The 19,102-nt window shown below is 37.6% G+C and overlaps 1 protein-coding gene across 2 annotated transcripts in view; it reads right to left on the bottom strand.

The window, feature by feature from the left end:
• Positions 1–19,102, bottom strand: part of LOC109021172 (BEACH domain-containing protein B) — a 58,985-nt gene that overhangs the window by 19,310 nt on the left and 20,573 nt on the right. Inside the window, exons 10-27 of one of the 2 annotated variants that reach the window (XM_019003745.2) lie at positions 18,687–19,014; positions 17,291–17,734; positions 17,033–17,191; positions 16,734–16,883; positions 16,080–16,235; positions 15,853–15,894; positions 15,357–15,701; positions 14,316–14,489; positions 13,712–13,872; positions 13,260–13,575; positions 12,730–13,162; positions 12,262–12,595; positions 11,939–12,127; positions 10,434–10,695; positions 10,047–10,238; positions 9,739–9,957; positions 9,307–9,483; positions 8,353–8,468 (exon numbers count right to left, since the gene is read on the bottom strand). In XM_019003745.2, the coding sequence (XP_018859290.2) occupies positions 8,353–8,468; positions 9,307–9,483; positions 9,739–9,957; positions 10,047–10,238; positions 10,434–10,695; positions 11,939–12,127; positions 12,262–12,595; positions 12,730–13,162; positions 13,260–13,575; positions 13,712–13,872; positions 14,316–14,489; positions 15,357–15,701; positions 15,853–15,894; positions 16,080–16,235; positions 16,734–16,883; positions 17,033–17,191; positions 17,291–17,734; positions 18,687–19,014 (4,197 nt within the window). The remainder of the gene's footprint in view (positions 1–8,352; positions 8,469–9,306; positions 9,484–9,738; positions 9,958–10,046; positions 10,239–10,433; positions 10,696–11,938; positions 12,128–12,261; positions 12,596–12,729; positions 13,163–13,259; positions 13,576–13,711; positions 13,873–14,315; positions 14,490–15,356; positions 15,702–15,852; positions 15,895–16,079; positions 16,236–16,733; positions 16,884–17,032; positions 17,192–17,290; positions 17,735–18,686; positions 19,015–19,102) is intronic. The other variant, XM_035682747.1, reaches the window with a different exon arrangement.

Genomic DNA, 19,102 nt, shown 5'->3' on the forward strand with positions numbered 1-19,102 from the left:
ACACAAAGCACATTGCAATCAAAGGACCACCATTAAGTAAACTTGACCAGCAAAAGAATGAGCTTATCAAAATAAACCCCACTTAAATATGTCCCAAATTTTCCAAATCATTGAAATATATTCACCTTTGCTTATAGAAAAAGAAAGAAATATATCCATCTTTCTGTTTACTAACAAATGTATTATAGTAAGGAACATCTTTTGCTAAAGTCATAACAAAAAGGTTGATAAAGTTATGTTTACTATATACGTTCAGTGGCAACCCACAAATTATAGTAGTGAGTAAGATGGTTCTTACTTGCCTCATTTGGTGTATGTGGAAGGAAAAAAAAAAATATAGAACCCTTGAAGACCACAAATGGATGATGAGAGAACTCAAAACTATAGTAGACTAAGCATGTATGATTTTCTTGTATCTTTTTCTCTCTCTAGATAGGTATATTGTCTTCTATATTTCCCTTGTACTTGGGTTGCATTTGCATTTTTCAATACAGATTTCTTACTTGTAAAAAGATACATTATAAGACATATTGTTAGTATGCATCTAAAAAAACTGGTTATTTGAATAAATTACATCTGTATCTATAAAATTTTCAAGTGAATTATAAATTACTGAAAAGGTTCCACATGCAATGCACACGTTCTATTGCTAGATCATTATAAGGCACCCATGGTTTGATCATAATTTTATTATTTTCCAAAAAACTTTATTCCAGTTTTCCATGGCATTTTTCAGGCATGTTCGGACATTGTCATGTGTCAACGGACAGCTTTGCTGTCCACACTTCTTTCCTTATTTTAGCCCACAATTGTTTCCTTATTTCTCCATTCATTATTCTGTACAGTTAGCATACATTATTTGACAGATTATAGTTTACATGTATAGGGCTAGAATCATGCGGGAACTTATTTGCTTTCCATGTATAGCATTCTTGTAAAGTCTATATATATAATATACAGAACTCAAGGCCATTCAATTTCGGCCATTCTCACGAACTTGACATGGTATCTAGAGCCGTCGACTAAAAACTCAAGCATCTTTCGAATTTTTTTTCTCTTCTCTCGGCTTCGGTGTCTCTGTGCAGTTTCGACGTGCACTTCTTCTTCTCAGTGGCTTCTGTGCTGATTCCGACGTGAACCTTCTCTGTTTCGATGGTCTCTGTGTTGTTTTTGGGTGTCTCCGACATCATCTTCTCTGTCTTTCGGTGCAAGTCTATTCTCTGGGTCTTTTTTTTTTTCGGTGCAACTCTTTTGGTGGTCTCTTGTTTTTGTTTCGGTGGTCTCTATCGGTGGTCTACAGACACGGTGGCCGTTGGAGTAGTCTTTCTTGGTCTTTTTCGGCATCTCTATGGCTGAGTGGCTGTCGGAACAGTCCTCTATGGCTGTTAGCAGGTGTTATGCGACGCACCTTGCAGGTTTTCATTCTTCGGTCTCGCGTTTGTTTGCTGCTTACAATTTTTTTTTGGTGCTCTTGCTTCTCGGAACCATTAATAGTGGGTGCTATTTGCTTCTCGGCTTTGGTTCTTTTTTGGTTATTTCGGCCTTTTAGTTATTTTTTGGCTTTTGTCTCGGCTTTCATTTATTTACCATGGATTCTGCACCCGTGTGCGTCAAGTTTACGGGAAAAAATTACTCTACTTGGACTTTTCAATTTGAACTTTTCCTCAAGGGAAAAGATCTTTGGGGCCATATTGATGGCACAGATTGTGCACCTAATCCTGATCAATCCAAGGATCTAGTCTCTTCTCCTTCATGGACTGTGCTTGATGCTCGGATTATGTCTAGGCTTCTTGGCTCGGTCGAGCCACATATTGTCACCAACTTGTGGCCTCATTGCACCGCTTAATCCATGTGGACATACTTAAAGAGGGTTTATCATCAATATAATGCTGGTCGAGCCACATATTGTCACCAACTTGTGGCCTCATTGCACCGCTTAATCCATGTGGACATACTTAAAGAGGGTTTATCATCAATATAATGCTACTCGTCGATTTCAGTTAGAGCATGCGATTGCAACGTTTCAACATGACACGTTTCAACATGCTGATCTGGTTACTGCGGATGTTCCTGATGCCGCTCTTTCCATTATTCAGAAACTTCATGAGACTAGTCGTCGTGATCAGTTTCTTATGAAACTACGTCCCGAATTTGAATCTGTTTGTTCCTCCTTGCTTAATCGCTCTCATGTTCCTTCTCTTGATATGTGTTTTGGTGAGTTACTTCGCGAAGAACGTCTTAATACTCAAGCTACTATGGAGCCTTCCCATGGTAGTTCAGGATCGACCATTGTGGCTTATGCTGCCCAAAGACGAGGACCACCTGTGAATTCTAAAAACTTGCAGTGTTTCTGTTGCAAGGAATATGGACATATTGCTGCCAATTGTCCTAAGAAATATTGCTCTTATTGCAAGAAGAAGGGTCACATTATCAAAGAATGTCGCATCCGCCCCCAGAATCGTCAGGCCTAGGAATTTCAGACTTCTATTATTGTACCCTCCGCAGCTCCTGGCTCTCCTTCCGATGATTCCTCAGTTCCTGCACCTCCTGCAACGAATTACTGCACACCCGACATGGTGCAACAGATGCTGATTTCAGCTTTATCAGCAATGGGGTTCCAAGGTAACACTTCTACTAAACTTTGGTACATAGACTCGGGTGCCTCTAATCACATGACGAATACTCCCACTGCTCTATGTCATGTTCGGCCCTACACTGGTCAATATGCTATTCAGACTGCAAATGGCAGTTCTTTGCTAATCGCTACTGTCAGAGATGCCTCTTCTAAGTTCACTGATGTGTTTCTTGCTCCTCAGCTTTCCACGAATCTTATTTCTGTTGATCAATTAGTTGATAACAATTGTGCTGTTAATTTTTTTGGTGATGATTGTGTTGTGCAGGACCAGGTAACGGGGGAGCCGATCGCGAAGGGACCTAAAGTGGGGCGCTTGTTTCCACTATTTTTGCATGTTCCAGCTTTTTCTCCAGTTTCTTCTATTAAGTCTTTTGCTTGTAATAATGTTTCAGATCTTGGTATGGTGTGGCATCGTCGTTTAGGTCATCCCAATACTCAAATATTATCTCATGTATTGAACTCTAGTTTACTTGGTAATAAAGATCGTTCTTCTTTATCTCTTGAGTGTGCTTTTTGCAAACTTGGTAAAAGCAAAACTCTTCCCTTCCCTTCCCTTTGCATGCCAGTAGAGCATCTCATTGCTTTGATCATATCCATAGTGATGTTTGGGGACCTTCCCCAGTTAGTTCACATGAAAAAATTAAATACTATGTGACTTTCATTGATGATCATAGTAGATTTACTTGGATCTACTTTCTTCGCTCCAAATCTGAGGTCTTTCGTACTTTCATTGAGTTTTTAGCGTATGTTGACAATCAATTTTATGCTTCTATTAAGACATTACGCACAGATTCCGGTGGTGAATATTTGTCTACTGAGTTTCAGGCATTCTTGGCTTCTAAGGGTATTATTCATCAACGTTCATGTCCCTCTACTCAACAAAATGGAGTAGCCGAATGCAAAAATCATCATCTCCTAGATGTGGTCCGTACTCTCTTGTTAGAATCTTCTGTTCCATCCATGTTTTGGGTAGAGACTCTGAAAACTGCTTCTCACTTGATTAATCGTTTACCTTCTCAAGTCCTACATATGTAGTCTCCTTATTTCCGCTTATTTGCTAAACAACCTAGTTATGATAACCTTCGTACCTTTAGTTGTGTATGTTTTGTTCATTTACCTTCTCATGAGCAACATAAATTATCTGCTCAATCTGTCCGATGTGCTTTCTTGGGATATAATGGTGTCAAAAGGGATTTGTTTGCTACGATCCTACATTACATCGTACATGCATTTCTAGGAATGTTATTTTCTTTGAAGATCAACATTTCTTTCCTGTGTCCTCGGTGCCCTCTTCTTCTACTGTGGTTGTTCCCTCCTTTGAGCAGCAGTTCTCAGATCTTCATCCAGTCAGTTCTCGCTTTAAACCAGGTACTTTGTATACGAGACGCTCCCGCCCATAGTCTCTTCTGGTGGCTCACCCGATATCTAATCCTACCACGCTCCAGCTTCAGTCAATTGCAGCACCTCCAGCGCCTTTGGTACGTCGCTCTCCTCGAGTGTCTATACCCCCAGATAGGTATGGATTTCCCTCTTCTAGTTCTAGCAATTCTATTTCAGCTCTTACTGCTGGATTGTCCAATTTCGATATTCACACATGCTACTCACACGCTGCCAAGCATGATTGTTGGCGACAAGCTATGCAGGAAGAAATTGCCGCTCTAGAAGCCAATCACACCTAGGACATTGAGCCATGTCCTCCCACTATTGTTCCTCTGGGTTGCAAATGGATTTACTCAGTCAAGGTCCGATCTGATGGAAGTTTGGATCGTTACAAAGCTCGGCTTGTTGCACTTGGGAATAATTAGGAATATGGTGTCAATTATGAAGAGACCTTTGCTCCTGTGGCTAAAATGACTATTGTTCGTACGATTTTAGCTCTTGCTGCTTCCAGTGATTGGCCACTACATCAGATGAATGTCAAAAATGCTTTTCTCCATGGGGATCTTAAAGAGTGTATTTATATGAAGCCACCCTCGGGATTGTTTCCCTCTTTGACTTCACATGTGTGTAAGCTTCGTTGTTCTCTTTATGGTCTCAAATAGGCTCTGAGGGCCTGGTTTGAAAAATTCCGCACCACTTTGTTACAATTTTCATTCAAGCAGAGCAAGTATGACACTTTCTTGTTTCTTCGGAAATCAGACATGGGTATTGTTATTCTTTTGGTTTATGTTGATGATATTGTGATCACTGGTTCCGATTCTGCTTTACTTGGCCAGCTCAAGACCATCTCTCAGAGTCCTTTCATATGAAAGATCTTGGGTCTCTCACATATTTTCTTGGTCTTGAAGTGCATTGTAGTCCTTCTGGTATTTCCCTCAATCAACATAAGTATGCTAGTGACTTGGTGGCTACAGTTGGCCTACAAGGGGCTACTTCTGTTGATACTCCCATGGAATTAAATGTCAAGCTTCGCAAAGAGGAGGGTGACTTACTTGCTAATCATAGTTTATACCGGAAGTTGGTGGGTGGCCTTGTTTATCTCACCATTACTAGACCGGTCATTTCTTTTGATGTACAACAAGTCAACCAGTTTCTTCAGACTCCTTGTCATCTTCATTTGGTTGCTGTCCGTAGGATCATACGCTATGTTCACGGCACTTCTGCCCATGGCTTATTCTTCCTTGCAAGCAATTCTACTCGCCTTGCTGCTTATAGTGATGCTGATTGGGCTGGTTGTGCAGATACTCATCGCTCCATCACTGGTTGGTGTGTGTTCTTAGGTGATGCATTGATCTCCTGGAAGAGTAAGAAGCAAGACAAAGTCTCTAAGTCATCTACGGAATCTGAGTACCAGACGATGTCTCTTGCTTGTTCTGAAATAATTTGGCGTTGAGGTTTGCTTGATGAGCTAGATGTTGCTGAAACCGATCCTACACCTCTACATGCCGATAATACAAGTGCTATTCAGATCACGGCCAATCCTGTCTATCATGAGCGCACAAAGCATATTGAAGTGGATTGTCACTCTATTTGTGAAGCCTTTGAAGCTCGTGTTATCACTCTTCCACATATTTCCACTAAACTACAAATTGCTGATATCTTCAACAAGGCTCTCACTCGTCATCGACATTGCTTCCTAAGTAGCAAATTGATGCTTGTTGATAAACCTGCATCAATTTGAGGGGGGCTGTCAACGGACAGCTTTGCTGTCCACACTTCTTTCCTTATTTTAGCCCACAATTGTTTCCTTATTTCTCCATTCATTATTCTGTACAGTTAGCATACATTATTTGATAGATTACAATTTACATGTATAGGGCTAGAATCATGTGGGAACTTATTTGCTTTCCATGTATAGCATTCTTGTAAAGTCTATATATATAATATACAGAACTCAAGACCATTCAATTTCGGCCATTCTCACGAACTTGACATCATGGAGGACATCATGAAGGTTTTTCTTGAATTTCACTCATTCATGAAATTTGAGAAAATCCTTAATGCTACGTTCATTGAGCTTATCCCTAAAAAAGTTGGGTCCGTGAAAGTGAAGGATTTTCGACCCATCAGTCTTGTTAGTGGTGTGTACAAGATTATCTAGAAGGTGCTCACTAACCGTTTGAGTGTGGTTATGGGGAAGATCGTAACAAAGTCCCAAAATGCCTTTGTCAAGGGAAGACAAATACTTGACTCTGTTCTCATTGCTAATGAATGTTTCGATAGTAGAATTAGAGGCTGTGTTCCAAGCATCCTTTGCAAATTGGATATGGAGAAGGCATTTGACCACGTCAATTGGAATTTTTTGATATATATCCTTGGTAGGTATGGAGAAGGCATTTGACCACGTCAATTGGAATTTTTTGATATATATCCTTGGTAGGTATGGTTTTGGGGATAAATGGTGTAAGTGGATGAAGCATTGCATATCTTCAGCTAGATTTTCAGTCTTGGTTAATGGCACTTCAGCTGGTTTTTTTAACAGCTCACGAGGACTGAGACAAGGGGACCCTTTGTCCCCTTTTCTCTTTGTTTTAGTTATGGATGTGTTCAGTAGAATGTTGAAGGCAGCAATGGATAGGGGTTTTATCTCAGGCTTCTCGTGGGCAGTTCCACACATGGCAGCATTAATGTTTCTCATTTACTCTTTGAAGATGATACTTTGATCTTGTGTGAACCAAATTGTGATCAGATCCGCTCATTACAGACACTTTTGCTATGTTTTGAAGCTGTCTAGTTTAAAAGTCAGTTTGTCTAAATCTGAAATGGTCCCCATAGGTTTGGTCAATAATCTAGGGGATTTGGCTGATATATTGGGTTGTAAGGTTTCTACTTTGCTCTGTGACTTCTTGTGGGGCGGATTGGAGGATGAGAAGAAATTCCACTTCCTCAAGTGGGATAAGATTTTTCTCCTTTATATTTGCGAGGTTTGGGGATTAGAAAGCTAAAAACTTTCAATAAGGCACTCTTAGGGAAATGGTTGTGGTGGCATCATCAAGAAGGGGATGCTCTTTGGAGGATTGTTATTGATGCCAAATATGGGAGTATTTGGGGAGGTTGATGCTCAAACAAAGTTAGAGTGGCATATGGGGTGGGAGTGTGGAAATTCATTCGCAATGGATGGGGGGAGTTCTCCAGAAATTTCAGATTTGAAGTGGGTAGGGGTAACTGGATCAGTTTTTGGCATGATTTATGGTGTGAAGACATGGCCTTGAAGATTGCTTTCCCTTCCCTCTTTAGAATTGCTTTGGATAAAGGCGCTTCTGTGGCTGATTACACGGGCAACACTGCTGGTTCTATCCAGTGGTCAGAAAGTTTTATTAGAGATGCCCACGATTGGGAGGTGTGGGCCATCACTGATTTTTATAGCTTGCTCTATGCTTTAAATTTAAAATCTGGAGGGGAGGATAGATTAATCTGGAATCCGCTTGGTAATAAGAAATTCTTGGTTAGATCTTTGTACAAGGTCTTGGTGTCACATCCTTCTACTGATTTTTTCCATTGGAATAATATTTGGAGATGGTAAAGTGCCTCTCAAGGTCCGATTCTTCAGGTGGTTGGCTTCTCATGGGAAAATCCTTACTATTGATAAGCTGAGAGTGCGGTATCGTTGCTATGGATTGGTGCTTTATGTGCAAAATGTGTGGAGAATTGGCGGATCAACTTCTTCATTGTGATGTGTCGAGGGCTTTGTGGGATGAGGTCTTTGCCAAGCTTGGCATTGCTTGGGCGATGCCCAAGAGTGTGGTGAATCTAATCTTTTGGCCTGTTGGAGAGGGATTCAAGGAAATCATCAAATAGCGGCTGTTAAGAAATGGTTCCTCTTGTCTTATGTAGTGTATTTGGAATGAGAGGAATGGTCGTTATTTCGACAATAGAGAACACTCATTGGATGAAATTAGAGCTTTCTTTTTCATACTTTGTTGCTTTGGGCTTCGGTTATTGTAATGGATGGGTTTAGTCCCAATGACTTTTGTGCTGTTTTTCAGCTTTAGCTTGTAATTAGGTGTTTTCTCTTGTATCCTTACTATGTACTTGGGCTATGCCTAATTACGTGGTTTCAATAAATTTCTTACTTATAAAAAAAAAAAAAAAAAGTTTTCAAGCAGTTAAATCATTGAGAAATATTTGTAAAACTTGCAATGACCACACACCTAAAGATATTATAAATCATAGAAATCAACACAAACTCCATGAATAAATAAGATAATAACACAGATGCGTATAACGAACAACAGATATTTTAGGCAACACTTGAAAAAAAAAATTCATAATAATACCTAGAAATTTGATCGTCAAATTCTCCATGCAAGACCTTGTATAAGGCAGCACTATAATCTTGGTGATGGTCTAATTCAAAGGAGTCGAGAGAAAAATCAGCACTACTAGCTGGAAACTGCAAGAAAGATGTATTAAACCAACTTATTACCTTTGTAGTGAAAGAGAAAGTACTCAAGTAGAAAGTTAGGAGTCAATTCACAAAAATGACAATGCAATGTGACCTCTATGGATGCTCATAGGATCTATTAACAACCATGACTGTAGAGTGCTGAAATGCTCATATCTAAGGACAACCGAATTTAACACCTCAGGTTAGTACTAGAAGATGAAAGAGTATTGGGTTTCTAACTATCATATCCAAACCTACATCTGAAAAAAAAACATAATTTAACACCATTGTACATCATCCCAACCTAGTCACCTAATTCACCATTGGTTGTTTTTTTTTTATAAGTAAGAAGCAATTGTATTGATAAAGATAGGCATAGCCCAAGTACACCGGAGGTATACATATGAGTACACCAAATTAAGAACTAGAAATTGTTACATGGTTCTTTTTGTTTTATAGACAAAGCGACCATGTAATTATGTAGTTTCAACAATCCTATGAATTGTGTACATAGAGTGAATAAGTATACAAAAAGGGATAAGTCGTGTGACCCTTTCTAGTATCTTGGTTATCCAAAAAGCGGATGATAAATGAGCCTAAGGAATGGAGAAATAATACTAGATTATTACAAGGCAAGCAAATGTTTGATGTGATTTCAAAATTACTATTCCTTTTCATGTGTTTTTTTTTTCCCTTTTTTAGGGAAGGGGCAGGGGGTAGAAAAGAAAGATGGGGTCTGAGCAAAACTTAGTGACAAAGTATATGACTATGACACTGACAACAATATTTCAGACCACATTCCAGTCAGAATAATCAACTTGTAGAGTCTCAAAAAGTTGTATACCGGAAGTTTATGGTCTACTTCAGATATAAGCATCTCGTCAACCAGTCTTAGTAGGTATAATGTATTATCTCTACATGGTTGAGAAACAAAGACATTCTCCACAGAAGATAAGTCCATCAGCCTCCGTATTAGATCACCATATATATCACGAAGCAAGCATTTATAAGAGACACCTCCCTGCAGAGATAAAATATTTAAGCAAACCAATGTAACATAAATTTATAAAAAGATTATTAAGAATGTATTTAGGTGTTTTCTATTGTATACTTCCTGTGTACATAGGCTATGCCTATCTTCATTCATATTTACTGATAACTACTTTTTACTGATAAAAAAAAAATTTATAAAAAGAACTACAGACTAAACTACTTTCAAAAGATTCCAACAAACCTACCTATAAAAAAAAAAGGAAAAAAAAAAATCACAACAAACCTGCTCAAAGTGTGCAAGTAGGAAAATCACTGTCTCTTCTAACTGTTGCCAGCCACCTTTTACAGAATGCATGTAGTAACTAAGAACAACACAAAACAAGCTCCTCAATAGATGTTGCTCATTTATCTCATTGTCACACTCATTTCGTGCCTCATCTTTGTAGTTTTTTAGCACGTCAAGCTGTACAGAAGCCATTAACCAAGCATTCCACCCATATTCCTGTTTACAACATTTGAGAATTCAGACAGTATTTTTACGCAGTTAACATAAGCATAAAGATATGATTTGAAGATATAATGTAATAATACCATAAAAGCTTCAATATTTGAAGGATTTGAATCAAGAAGATCAAGAAGATCTGTGATTATTTTCATTCTTCCAGATACATCATCACAGCATGACAGGAATCTGAAGATGAGCACCAACATTTGAGGAAGGAAAAAATGAGAGTCATGTCCCTTGCTTCTCTGCCTGTCAATCTGGTTTTGCTTCTGTAACACCTATAAACAGAAGTTATAATTCAAAGTTAAAGTTCATATAATTTAGATAGCTATAAAGAAATTTGTGTGCTTGCATCACTCCTGAGAACTAAATACTAACAAGCAACAATGAAGGTAGCAAAAAAAGTGGTTTCACTATAATGTTGTGATTACCAGAGTCTTGACTTATTTATCAAAAAAATTAGTCGTGATTACCTGTTTGGGACTAGCACCTCCAAGAAGAACATCAAACAAGGTAGCACACAAATTATCTGTCTGTGGAAACCTGAACAACCTATCAGATATGGCAGAGAAAATTGGTTGCATCCTTAAACTGATCTTCCTATGGTTTTCTGAGAGCAATCTGGATCTTCCCACAGCTAGATTGAAGAACCTTGCTCCCTTTTTCTCAGATGGAAGACCAACCAAAAGTCTTCCTAGGAACTGCAAACTAAGTAATCTGATAGGCTCAAATTCCCTGTAAAAGAAAATAAAAGTCTTCAAAAACTTTCTTTTGCAACCTCCGGCAGCATAATAACAATAACAATAATATTAACAATAGAACAATGTATAACTAAAACTATAACGGGGCCATGTATAATCATCTATTTGCAACAACAGTATTATAATGAATTCTAATTGCAGAATGATATTTGCACTAACATATCGTTTATTAGAACACAGCGGAAGAGTACACACATTTTTCAGAGGAAACAAAGTTTCAGAATTTCCCTTGGGTAGAACAAGCCAGAGCTGCTCAATGGGAATACTTGAGGTTCTAGACAATATGGAGACAAGGGATTCAGACTTGACTTCTGAAAGAGTACGTCAAATGTCACTTTAAATCCATTGACAACAAATGAATCTCATGAACTCCTGTTGCTCTTTCTTACTCAAGCAAGAATATAATTGGTTTCTCAAAAGCAATTCAATCATCCTTTCAACTCAGAAAGCTTCTATGATGTTCTAGTTTGTATACTCACCAAAAGTTTCACAACAAAACCAATGTTACACTAATTGAGGTTGATACTATAGCATTTACTGACAAAGATACAACACAGACCTTTCATTTAGTTGTGGTAATAGTGGCTAGCTAACTAGTTGATAGACATGCCACTATCATAAACCCATAACAAATATGAATAATTCAAATATACATCTGGCATTTTAAATTAGATTTTATATCTTTTCCTTTTACTTCTTCCCTCTAATCAGGTTCTCTTATATACACCATGTATCTTAAGTTGTGCCCCTCTCCGCTTTCAATAAAGATAACTTACAAAATAATTTAGAAGAAAATTCGGAAAAAAATGTTCTTCTTAATAAACATCAGAGGGGATTATATATAAATAACAGAACTGAGTTAAAACATCAAAATAAGTATTAGGTCCTAGAGGCTGTTAGATTATAGTATTAATTTTGAACAAGGGTTGCTGTAAATTGGCATACTCAGCTTTCTTGTTCATTCCCTATACTTAAAGTCATTGCCAATGTGTTCCCCACTTTATTGCATCACAACTACTCAACAGGAAAGCACCATCACATATTATTGTATCCAAGGCTTAGCAATGTGTGATGATAATTCAAATCTCAAAGGATTCAACACATTCGTGATACTAGAAAAGAACCCAAATATAAACAATGAAATAGAGCTGAACATCACTCTGGTGCTAAGTTTCATCACTTCATCTATTATTGAATTTGCCACATTGAGGACCAACCTCTGAAGAAGATTAACAAAAATGTGACAGCCACCAATCATGTTGACTTGTTCAAGGAAAGAAGCAAGCAGTGGTTTCTGAGAAACAGCACGAATAACCACATGTAAAACATCTTCAATGCATGTCATATCTTGACTTCTCTCAAAAAAAGCTATGAGAGCTTTTATATCTGCTGCCACAATATTTTGCCTGCATATCACCCAGGACGTCTTTAAATGTAAACTTGGAAAAGATAATATCTGGCTACCACAGAAAAAGAAAAGATGACTGCAAGTACGTGTTCGGAGACCAAAGAACACTCTCAAATGGTAAACAAACTATACCTGAGGCTCATTTCACCAAGACTTAATAAGAGAAGGCGAATTTTACGTATTTCTTCATGGCTAGGCCTCTCTCCAATAACTAGCTTGGTGATGGGATGCAGAAGAGGCTTACTGCCAATAGCAAATCGAGATGCATTATCCCAGTAAAATTGGCGTATTATATCAAGAACACGTGGGAGACCACATAGACTTTTAAGCAACCTCGGATCATTATCAAATTGTTGGTTGAGAAACATGTACAATTCACGCTGAACCTTGTATGCTGTGTAGAGCCAGATGAGAGGATTAAGAAATATGCTAGATATGGCATCTTTGACAAGCAGCTCAGCCAAGCCTGGAGGGAATAAAAAAAAGCATAAATACATCAAACCAATACTATGAGTTCAATTGAGATAAAGGCAACAAAAGAGAAAAAGCAATCAATGTATGACTTTGAGGAAGATTAAATGAGAAAAGTGTAATACATACCACTGTTTGCAACGACATTTAACAGATGTTTCAAAGCTGAAAGAGTTTCCAAATTAAGTTGCCCTGGAGGAACTGATTGCAACAAAAATCCAAGTATTGAAAATCCGGAAAGAAGATGCATTTGTTGTTGATTTGCCAAATTCTCATCCAGTACGGAAGCAACTAGCTCAATAACTTCAGCGGTTAGACGCTCTCTTGTGACAGGTGTAATGAATGTATATTCAAGTTGTACACTTTCTTCATTCTCATATCTAACAGATTGTGTTATTAGAGGAAAGAAAACAGATACACCCCCAACACAGTAAATTATCTGTTGCAGTAAACGCCTAGAACATAATTGTGTACCAATCATCACAGATGATTTAAATGAGTTCTTGTCGATTGCATGATCCAACAAAGGAGAAACATTAAACAATGTCCTGCCATCACTTGCCTGAGAGAAGAAATGAATGTTTTAGATTTCATAGCCAGGCAAAAGAGTAGACTAAGAGAGAAGTAATGGACCTAGTGGTCCATGTAAGAGAGCAAACCTGCGCATTAAGTCCAAAGATAATTTTGGATGCAAGGCCGTCTTTAGCATCAAGAATTCCACTAGGCAATGGGTGATCATAAAAAGGTGCTGCTTCATTCTCAAGGAAGGAATACATATAGCTTGGTCCGAGGGAGTATATACCGCGGACTTGCTCAGAAGAAATGGCATCGCTAAACAAATAAACAGGACCAATCTGGCCAAGAAAAGGAACTGAATCTTTGATTGATTGCAAAGTGGGATCTTCATCAAATATAGGCACGCTAATTTTTGCACCAATTGTGCAACTTGTTAAGGACTCATTAACTTTTGCATATCTGAAACAAGAAAGTGTGATGCTTAGGGAAGTCTCTGTTTTCATAATGGGGTAGGGGGGAATATAATCGCACAAATATTTTTTCCATGATCAAAACAAAATATAATTGTGAAGTAATAATAGAGATGACCTACAACCTGCATCTTTCGAATGAAACGAGATCACCGTCGACGTAACACCTCAATAAGCTACCCCCCGAAAAGGCTCTTCCAATGCTATGAGTTATACAAAGAAAATGCCATTTCTTTTTTACAAGATTAGCACGCAGCTGGACACACTGTCGCTTCAGATTTATTGACTGCAAAAGGCAGGGAAAAAAACTTTTCAAGAATAGTATGGCATGCAATCGGCAGTAAGCTTACCTACATTTTTTATATTGGTACCGGATGTCCCAAAAAAAACCAAAGGTGCACAGACCCTTGGCAAGGAGTTTCCCGTAGGTGCACCTCTGTAATTCAAGGGAAATTCCTCCAATCCGATGGCCCCTAGAAATTTTTTGCACCCAAGGGGTTCGAACCTTAGACCTGGAGGGAGCATATTACCAAGACCAAGGCTCTAACCACTTGAGCCAACCCCTAGAGGTTTAAGCTTACCAACATAAAAGTACAAAAAGGCCAAAACAATTAAGAATACCACAAGTTTGAACAAAATATGCAATAACTTGTATTAATGATAACACATTTCCAGATAAAGCACAAATTAAGCACCAAGGAATTTCCTAACTGAAAGTATATCTTTTACCTCATAAATAAGCTTGTCCTTTGCAACCATAGCCATGCATCCCCTCCCATTTTCTGTGAGAAAACTGAAAAGACCCATTGTTCCACTCCTTGGGAAGTTCTCTACCCTAAGCCAACATGAAAAAGAAAAACCCTTATTGAGTGGCCACTGCACAGGCGTTTCAATTATGATCCCCTACAAGACATAAAAGAAAAATTATTAAAAAATAAATTTTCTGAAGGAATACCCAAAGAAACATTACTCTTTTTTATCGGTATATAAGATTTTATTGATCATAAGAATAGGCAAAAGCCCAAGTACACAGGTCATATACAAGAGCAACGCCTAGGAGTGATGTTCTAGTGATACAAGAAACCATGAATGTTCATGCCATTAAAATCAATTACAATTGACCATTGGAACATTACCAAAGGATTTTAGGCAGAAGAAATAACTTCCAGCAGAACTATTACATAAATGTTCCTATCTTGCACTGAGAATTGCAAAGAGAATACTTTGGAACAGATAATTGAATAAACGAACACCTCTCCAAGACACAAAAGTAATTAACAAATACCACGTAATAAATAAGAAACAACCCATGTCTGGAATCCTCTTTTATTCAAAGATTATTTGGATAGAAGCAGTTTGTAAGAATGAAAGGTTTTTTATATAGAAGAGCATTAATTTTGGAAATAGAAGCATGAGTATAAAAATATAGCAAAGTCTGCAGTTGATATTCAATTATTGCTCAGTGTGAAAGTACATGAATCCCTTATTATGTGAACTACAAACCCAATCAGAAATTTTTTTGGCCATGGAATGAACAGCATGCTGAACATCATACAGAATGCTTAATAATAGAAAAATATAATTATTCTTTGCTGTAGCAGGTTTTGCCAGCATTTTTATATCAGGTAAACAATCCAAATTTAACATGTTCCAGAAATTAACGTAAATCTGTTTTTTTTTTCAGTAAAATCTATGTAAATCTTTTCTCTGAGTTTAAGCTAGACGTGTCTGTACTTTGAAATTGCTTCAAAAGATGGCACAAGAGCTTACAGAATTATTCCCATTCAGATCAAAAAAGGCAGTTGGTCCCTTTTCATTTAGCATTGACAAAACAGTGGTCAACAGTAGCGAGCTGTTCTGTTGCTGACTCCCAACTTTCTCTCTTCGCAGCAGGGCAAAGATTTTACGAATATCCCGCCCAGATATGCTATGCCCACCAATGACCCGGACTAAGTGGGCAATTTTCAAGATAATACTATCATTATCTTCTTGAGAAAACCAATCAAGAAGAAAGTTTAGCATTCCAGCTCTGACACATGCCGCTCGATTAGAAAGGGAATCCCTGAGCAGCTGTTGGAACACATCCAGTCCATGATGCCGCAACAACTCACTGCTCTGCCCGATCAAAAAATAGCAAGTATGACAAGAAAGTATATTTCCATACAGACACCAAAACCAAATAACAATCACAATTACACAGATTTAAATCTAAAATCAAGGAAATGAGGATGAACAAGTTATCTAGAAAAAGAGACAAACCAACAACCTTCTGCAGCACACATAGATAAAGTATGATGACATCTTCATTCTGTATCACCAGGGAAAAAAAAGAGTTAAACATGAGAGGCAACTCAGAAATCAAAGCATGTATCAATTTTTTTGCATGCATGCAAGATCATCAGCAGAAAGCTTCGTATTATCAGTAAGCATAACCAGATAACAAGAACCTAAAGATGTTCAGAAACTCAGAGAAGGTTTGGACCATCAAATCACCTTGATTATCGGGCTTGATTTCATCTCAAACTTTCCATCAACAAGCATATCAAGAAGCCCGTTCAAAAGCCCTTCACTTGGATGCCACTGGCAGAAGTCTAACAGCAAACTTTGTAATGTCTGGTAACCCTTTCCAGCAAGAGCTCTAAATGCATCCTGCAAAAAATATACCAAGTGCAAGCTAAAATACAAACATAATATTGAAAAAAACACCACTAAAAGCAGTTCACCAACAACTCAGACTGAAAATTAAAATGCCTAAACACTACCGACACCAATTAATTACTGCTAGCACTGATACGTAACTGCTACTACTAAGTGCTCAATCCATCGTCAAAAAAGAGTGCACAGACAAAATATTTAAAGAAAACCACAGAGTTGCAATCAGCTAGGCTTTTGGGAGAGAAATAGCATAAAAACAAATAAAGCACAACAAGACAATAACAAATAATGTATAAAGAAGAATACAACCATAAGAGGAGAAACAAGAGAGAGAGAGAGAACACCAAGCTATTCCCTAATGAGAAAATAGAGTGAATCTGCATAAAAATGTTCAAAGGTTTCTAGTTGTTGTTCCAGTACTACCACCAACCAAAGCAAACACACAGAGAGAAGGAGAGAGAGAGAGAACACAGAGAGAGAAAAATAGATTACCTTTGAGGCATCGTTACTTGCAAGCAGACAAGTCAGAGTTTGAAGGACATTCAAAACCAACTTTTCTCCATCTGCCTCATCAAGGTTACCATTCAGTAAAGAGACTACATGCAAAAAGCACTCTCCATCACGGAATAAGGCCTGATAGTACTGAAGTAACACAAATTTGTTAGGCATCAAAATGTAAAAAAAAAAAAAAAAATTGATGTACGGGAGCTAACTTTCATACACTCACTCACACATGCATTTCAATAAGACTATATCAAAAGCAAGCAAATAATCACTACATGGTGATTTACCACTGGATCAGTCAGGAGCAGATCTCTCATTCCAACTAATAGATCAATAGAAATTTCTGCAAATTTCTTTTCATGTTCCTTTATTTGAGTAAATGTTTCAAGATATTTGGAACATAACTGCAACTTTGCTTTTTGATCTTCTTCATTGATAGGAACAATCTGAGAAGGAAGCAAAATAGGAAAGAAAAAGAATAATCAGTTCAGTTGACTTTCACACTATAGCAATCAGGAAACCAGAATCATATGATAAAATAATACCTTCATGAGCCCAAGTATATGTTCAAGCACAAGGCTTCTCAAACCTTCTTCCCAGAATAAATCAAACAAACAATCAATACATGCAGAACTGTGCAAAACAAAAATTCTTGCATCATCTGCTATTGAAAGAAATTCTGTGAAGAGCTCCATCGATGTTTTCAGGCACTTAATCAAACTTAGGGATATCTCATGTGAATCGGATCTCTGATGATGGGTAGTTTGAACTGCTTCTATGTAATTACTATTTCCAGACCGTCTAGCTTCTTCAGCTTGAATGCAAGCAACTTTAAGCACCCGAGGAACTGCATTAAGGGTCTTAAAAGAAGCAACAGTTTTCTCAGCTGAAAGCTGTAATATGCAGCGTAGACTCTTAGCAAGAACACTTGCGATCTCAGGATTATATGCAGATTGTTCGAGGGCATCTAACAAAGCAGACGATTCAGGCTGCCATAGCATTAAGGGGGGAAGAAAAGAGGGGAGAAAAAAAGGTTAAAGAAAAATTCCCAACAGACTAATGCAAGATACCTTGAAGGCACTAGAGCACCATATATGATCAAATAAAATTCCCTGAAATTACTATGAGGAAAAAAGCAACATAACTTTTTCTTCTTTTTTTTAAGTAAGAAGATATTTTATTCATATTGAAATAGAAAAAAAAAAGCATCATAACATTGAGTAACTGTTTCATGATCCTATCATATATAGAGACAACGGTGTGTGTCAAAGTAAAAATAAACACAAAAAAGTAAAGCCTCAAAGGAATTTTTTTTTTTTTGTATAAGTAAAGCCTCAAAGGAATACCCAAGGCACATCACATAAATGCGTGAAAAGCAGCAGGAAAACACATTTTTTTCAAAACATTTCAAATGGTCCATTTTACAGATCAAACTCCCCAGCACACCACGTGATCTTCTTCAAAATATACATCTTCAATCATATTGTGAAGGACAGCAGATTCAAATTTGGAAATTTCCAATTCAACAATTGCAAGGCAATTCTTCTCCCTTGCCCATTCGAACATAAGATACACAGAAATTTTTTATAGAAGGCATATATTGAACCTGACAACACACTTGCAGATCCAAGGTGGCAAGCCATTGCATCCAAGAATAACGCTTATGTAAAGCAACTACCTAGTAAATTAAGAAAAGTCAACACAACTAGACATCTTAGACTAGATCTCTCTGCCTTTTCTGTACACCTGATACCCATATCTTAGCCTATACTCTATGTTCCAATCCATAAACCAGATCTTAATCATATAAGAATTTCGACCAAAATCCTAATCCATGTCCTGGTTAAATAAGACAAAAAAAATATAAGCTTAATGACAAACATATAAGCTAAATGAAAAGAACTATTTAATACAAAGGTTCAAACTAAAAGGAGTACCAACCAAATTATGTGCACTGCCATTAGAAGTTGCAGCAAATTCCAGGAATGAAATTACTTCCATTTGTAGAGTTTCAACCCCACTAGATTTCACTTGACCATCAGTGCTACTGGTAGTAGCATATATTTCTGGTTTCCTAGGAGACCCATCATGGTAAGTGTAATACTCTTCAGAAAACTCCTCTGAAGATGGTCCAAAATAGAAAAAATTCTCCGAGAAGACAAGATTCCATATTCCCTCTTCCCGAAATACTTCCAGCAATACAGGTGATGAAACAAGAACCTTCCTAAATGTATTTAGTACATAGCGCTGCAGTGTATTGAGAAAGACCCTGTAGTAGAAAACATACAACCAAAATATGCAGAGAAAACATGAGTTCCGTAAGACATTGAAGCCAAAATAAAAATAACAGTAATGCA

The sequence above is a fragment of the Juglans regia genome, chromosome 11, assembly GCF_001411555.2.
Source record: "Juglans regia cultivar Chandler chromosome 11, Walnut 2.0, whole genome shotgun sequence".
NCBI classification, from domain to species: domain Eukaryota; kingdom Viridiplantae; phylum Streptophyta; class Magnoliopsida; order Fagales; family Juglandaceae; genus Juglans; species Juglans regia.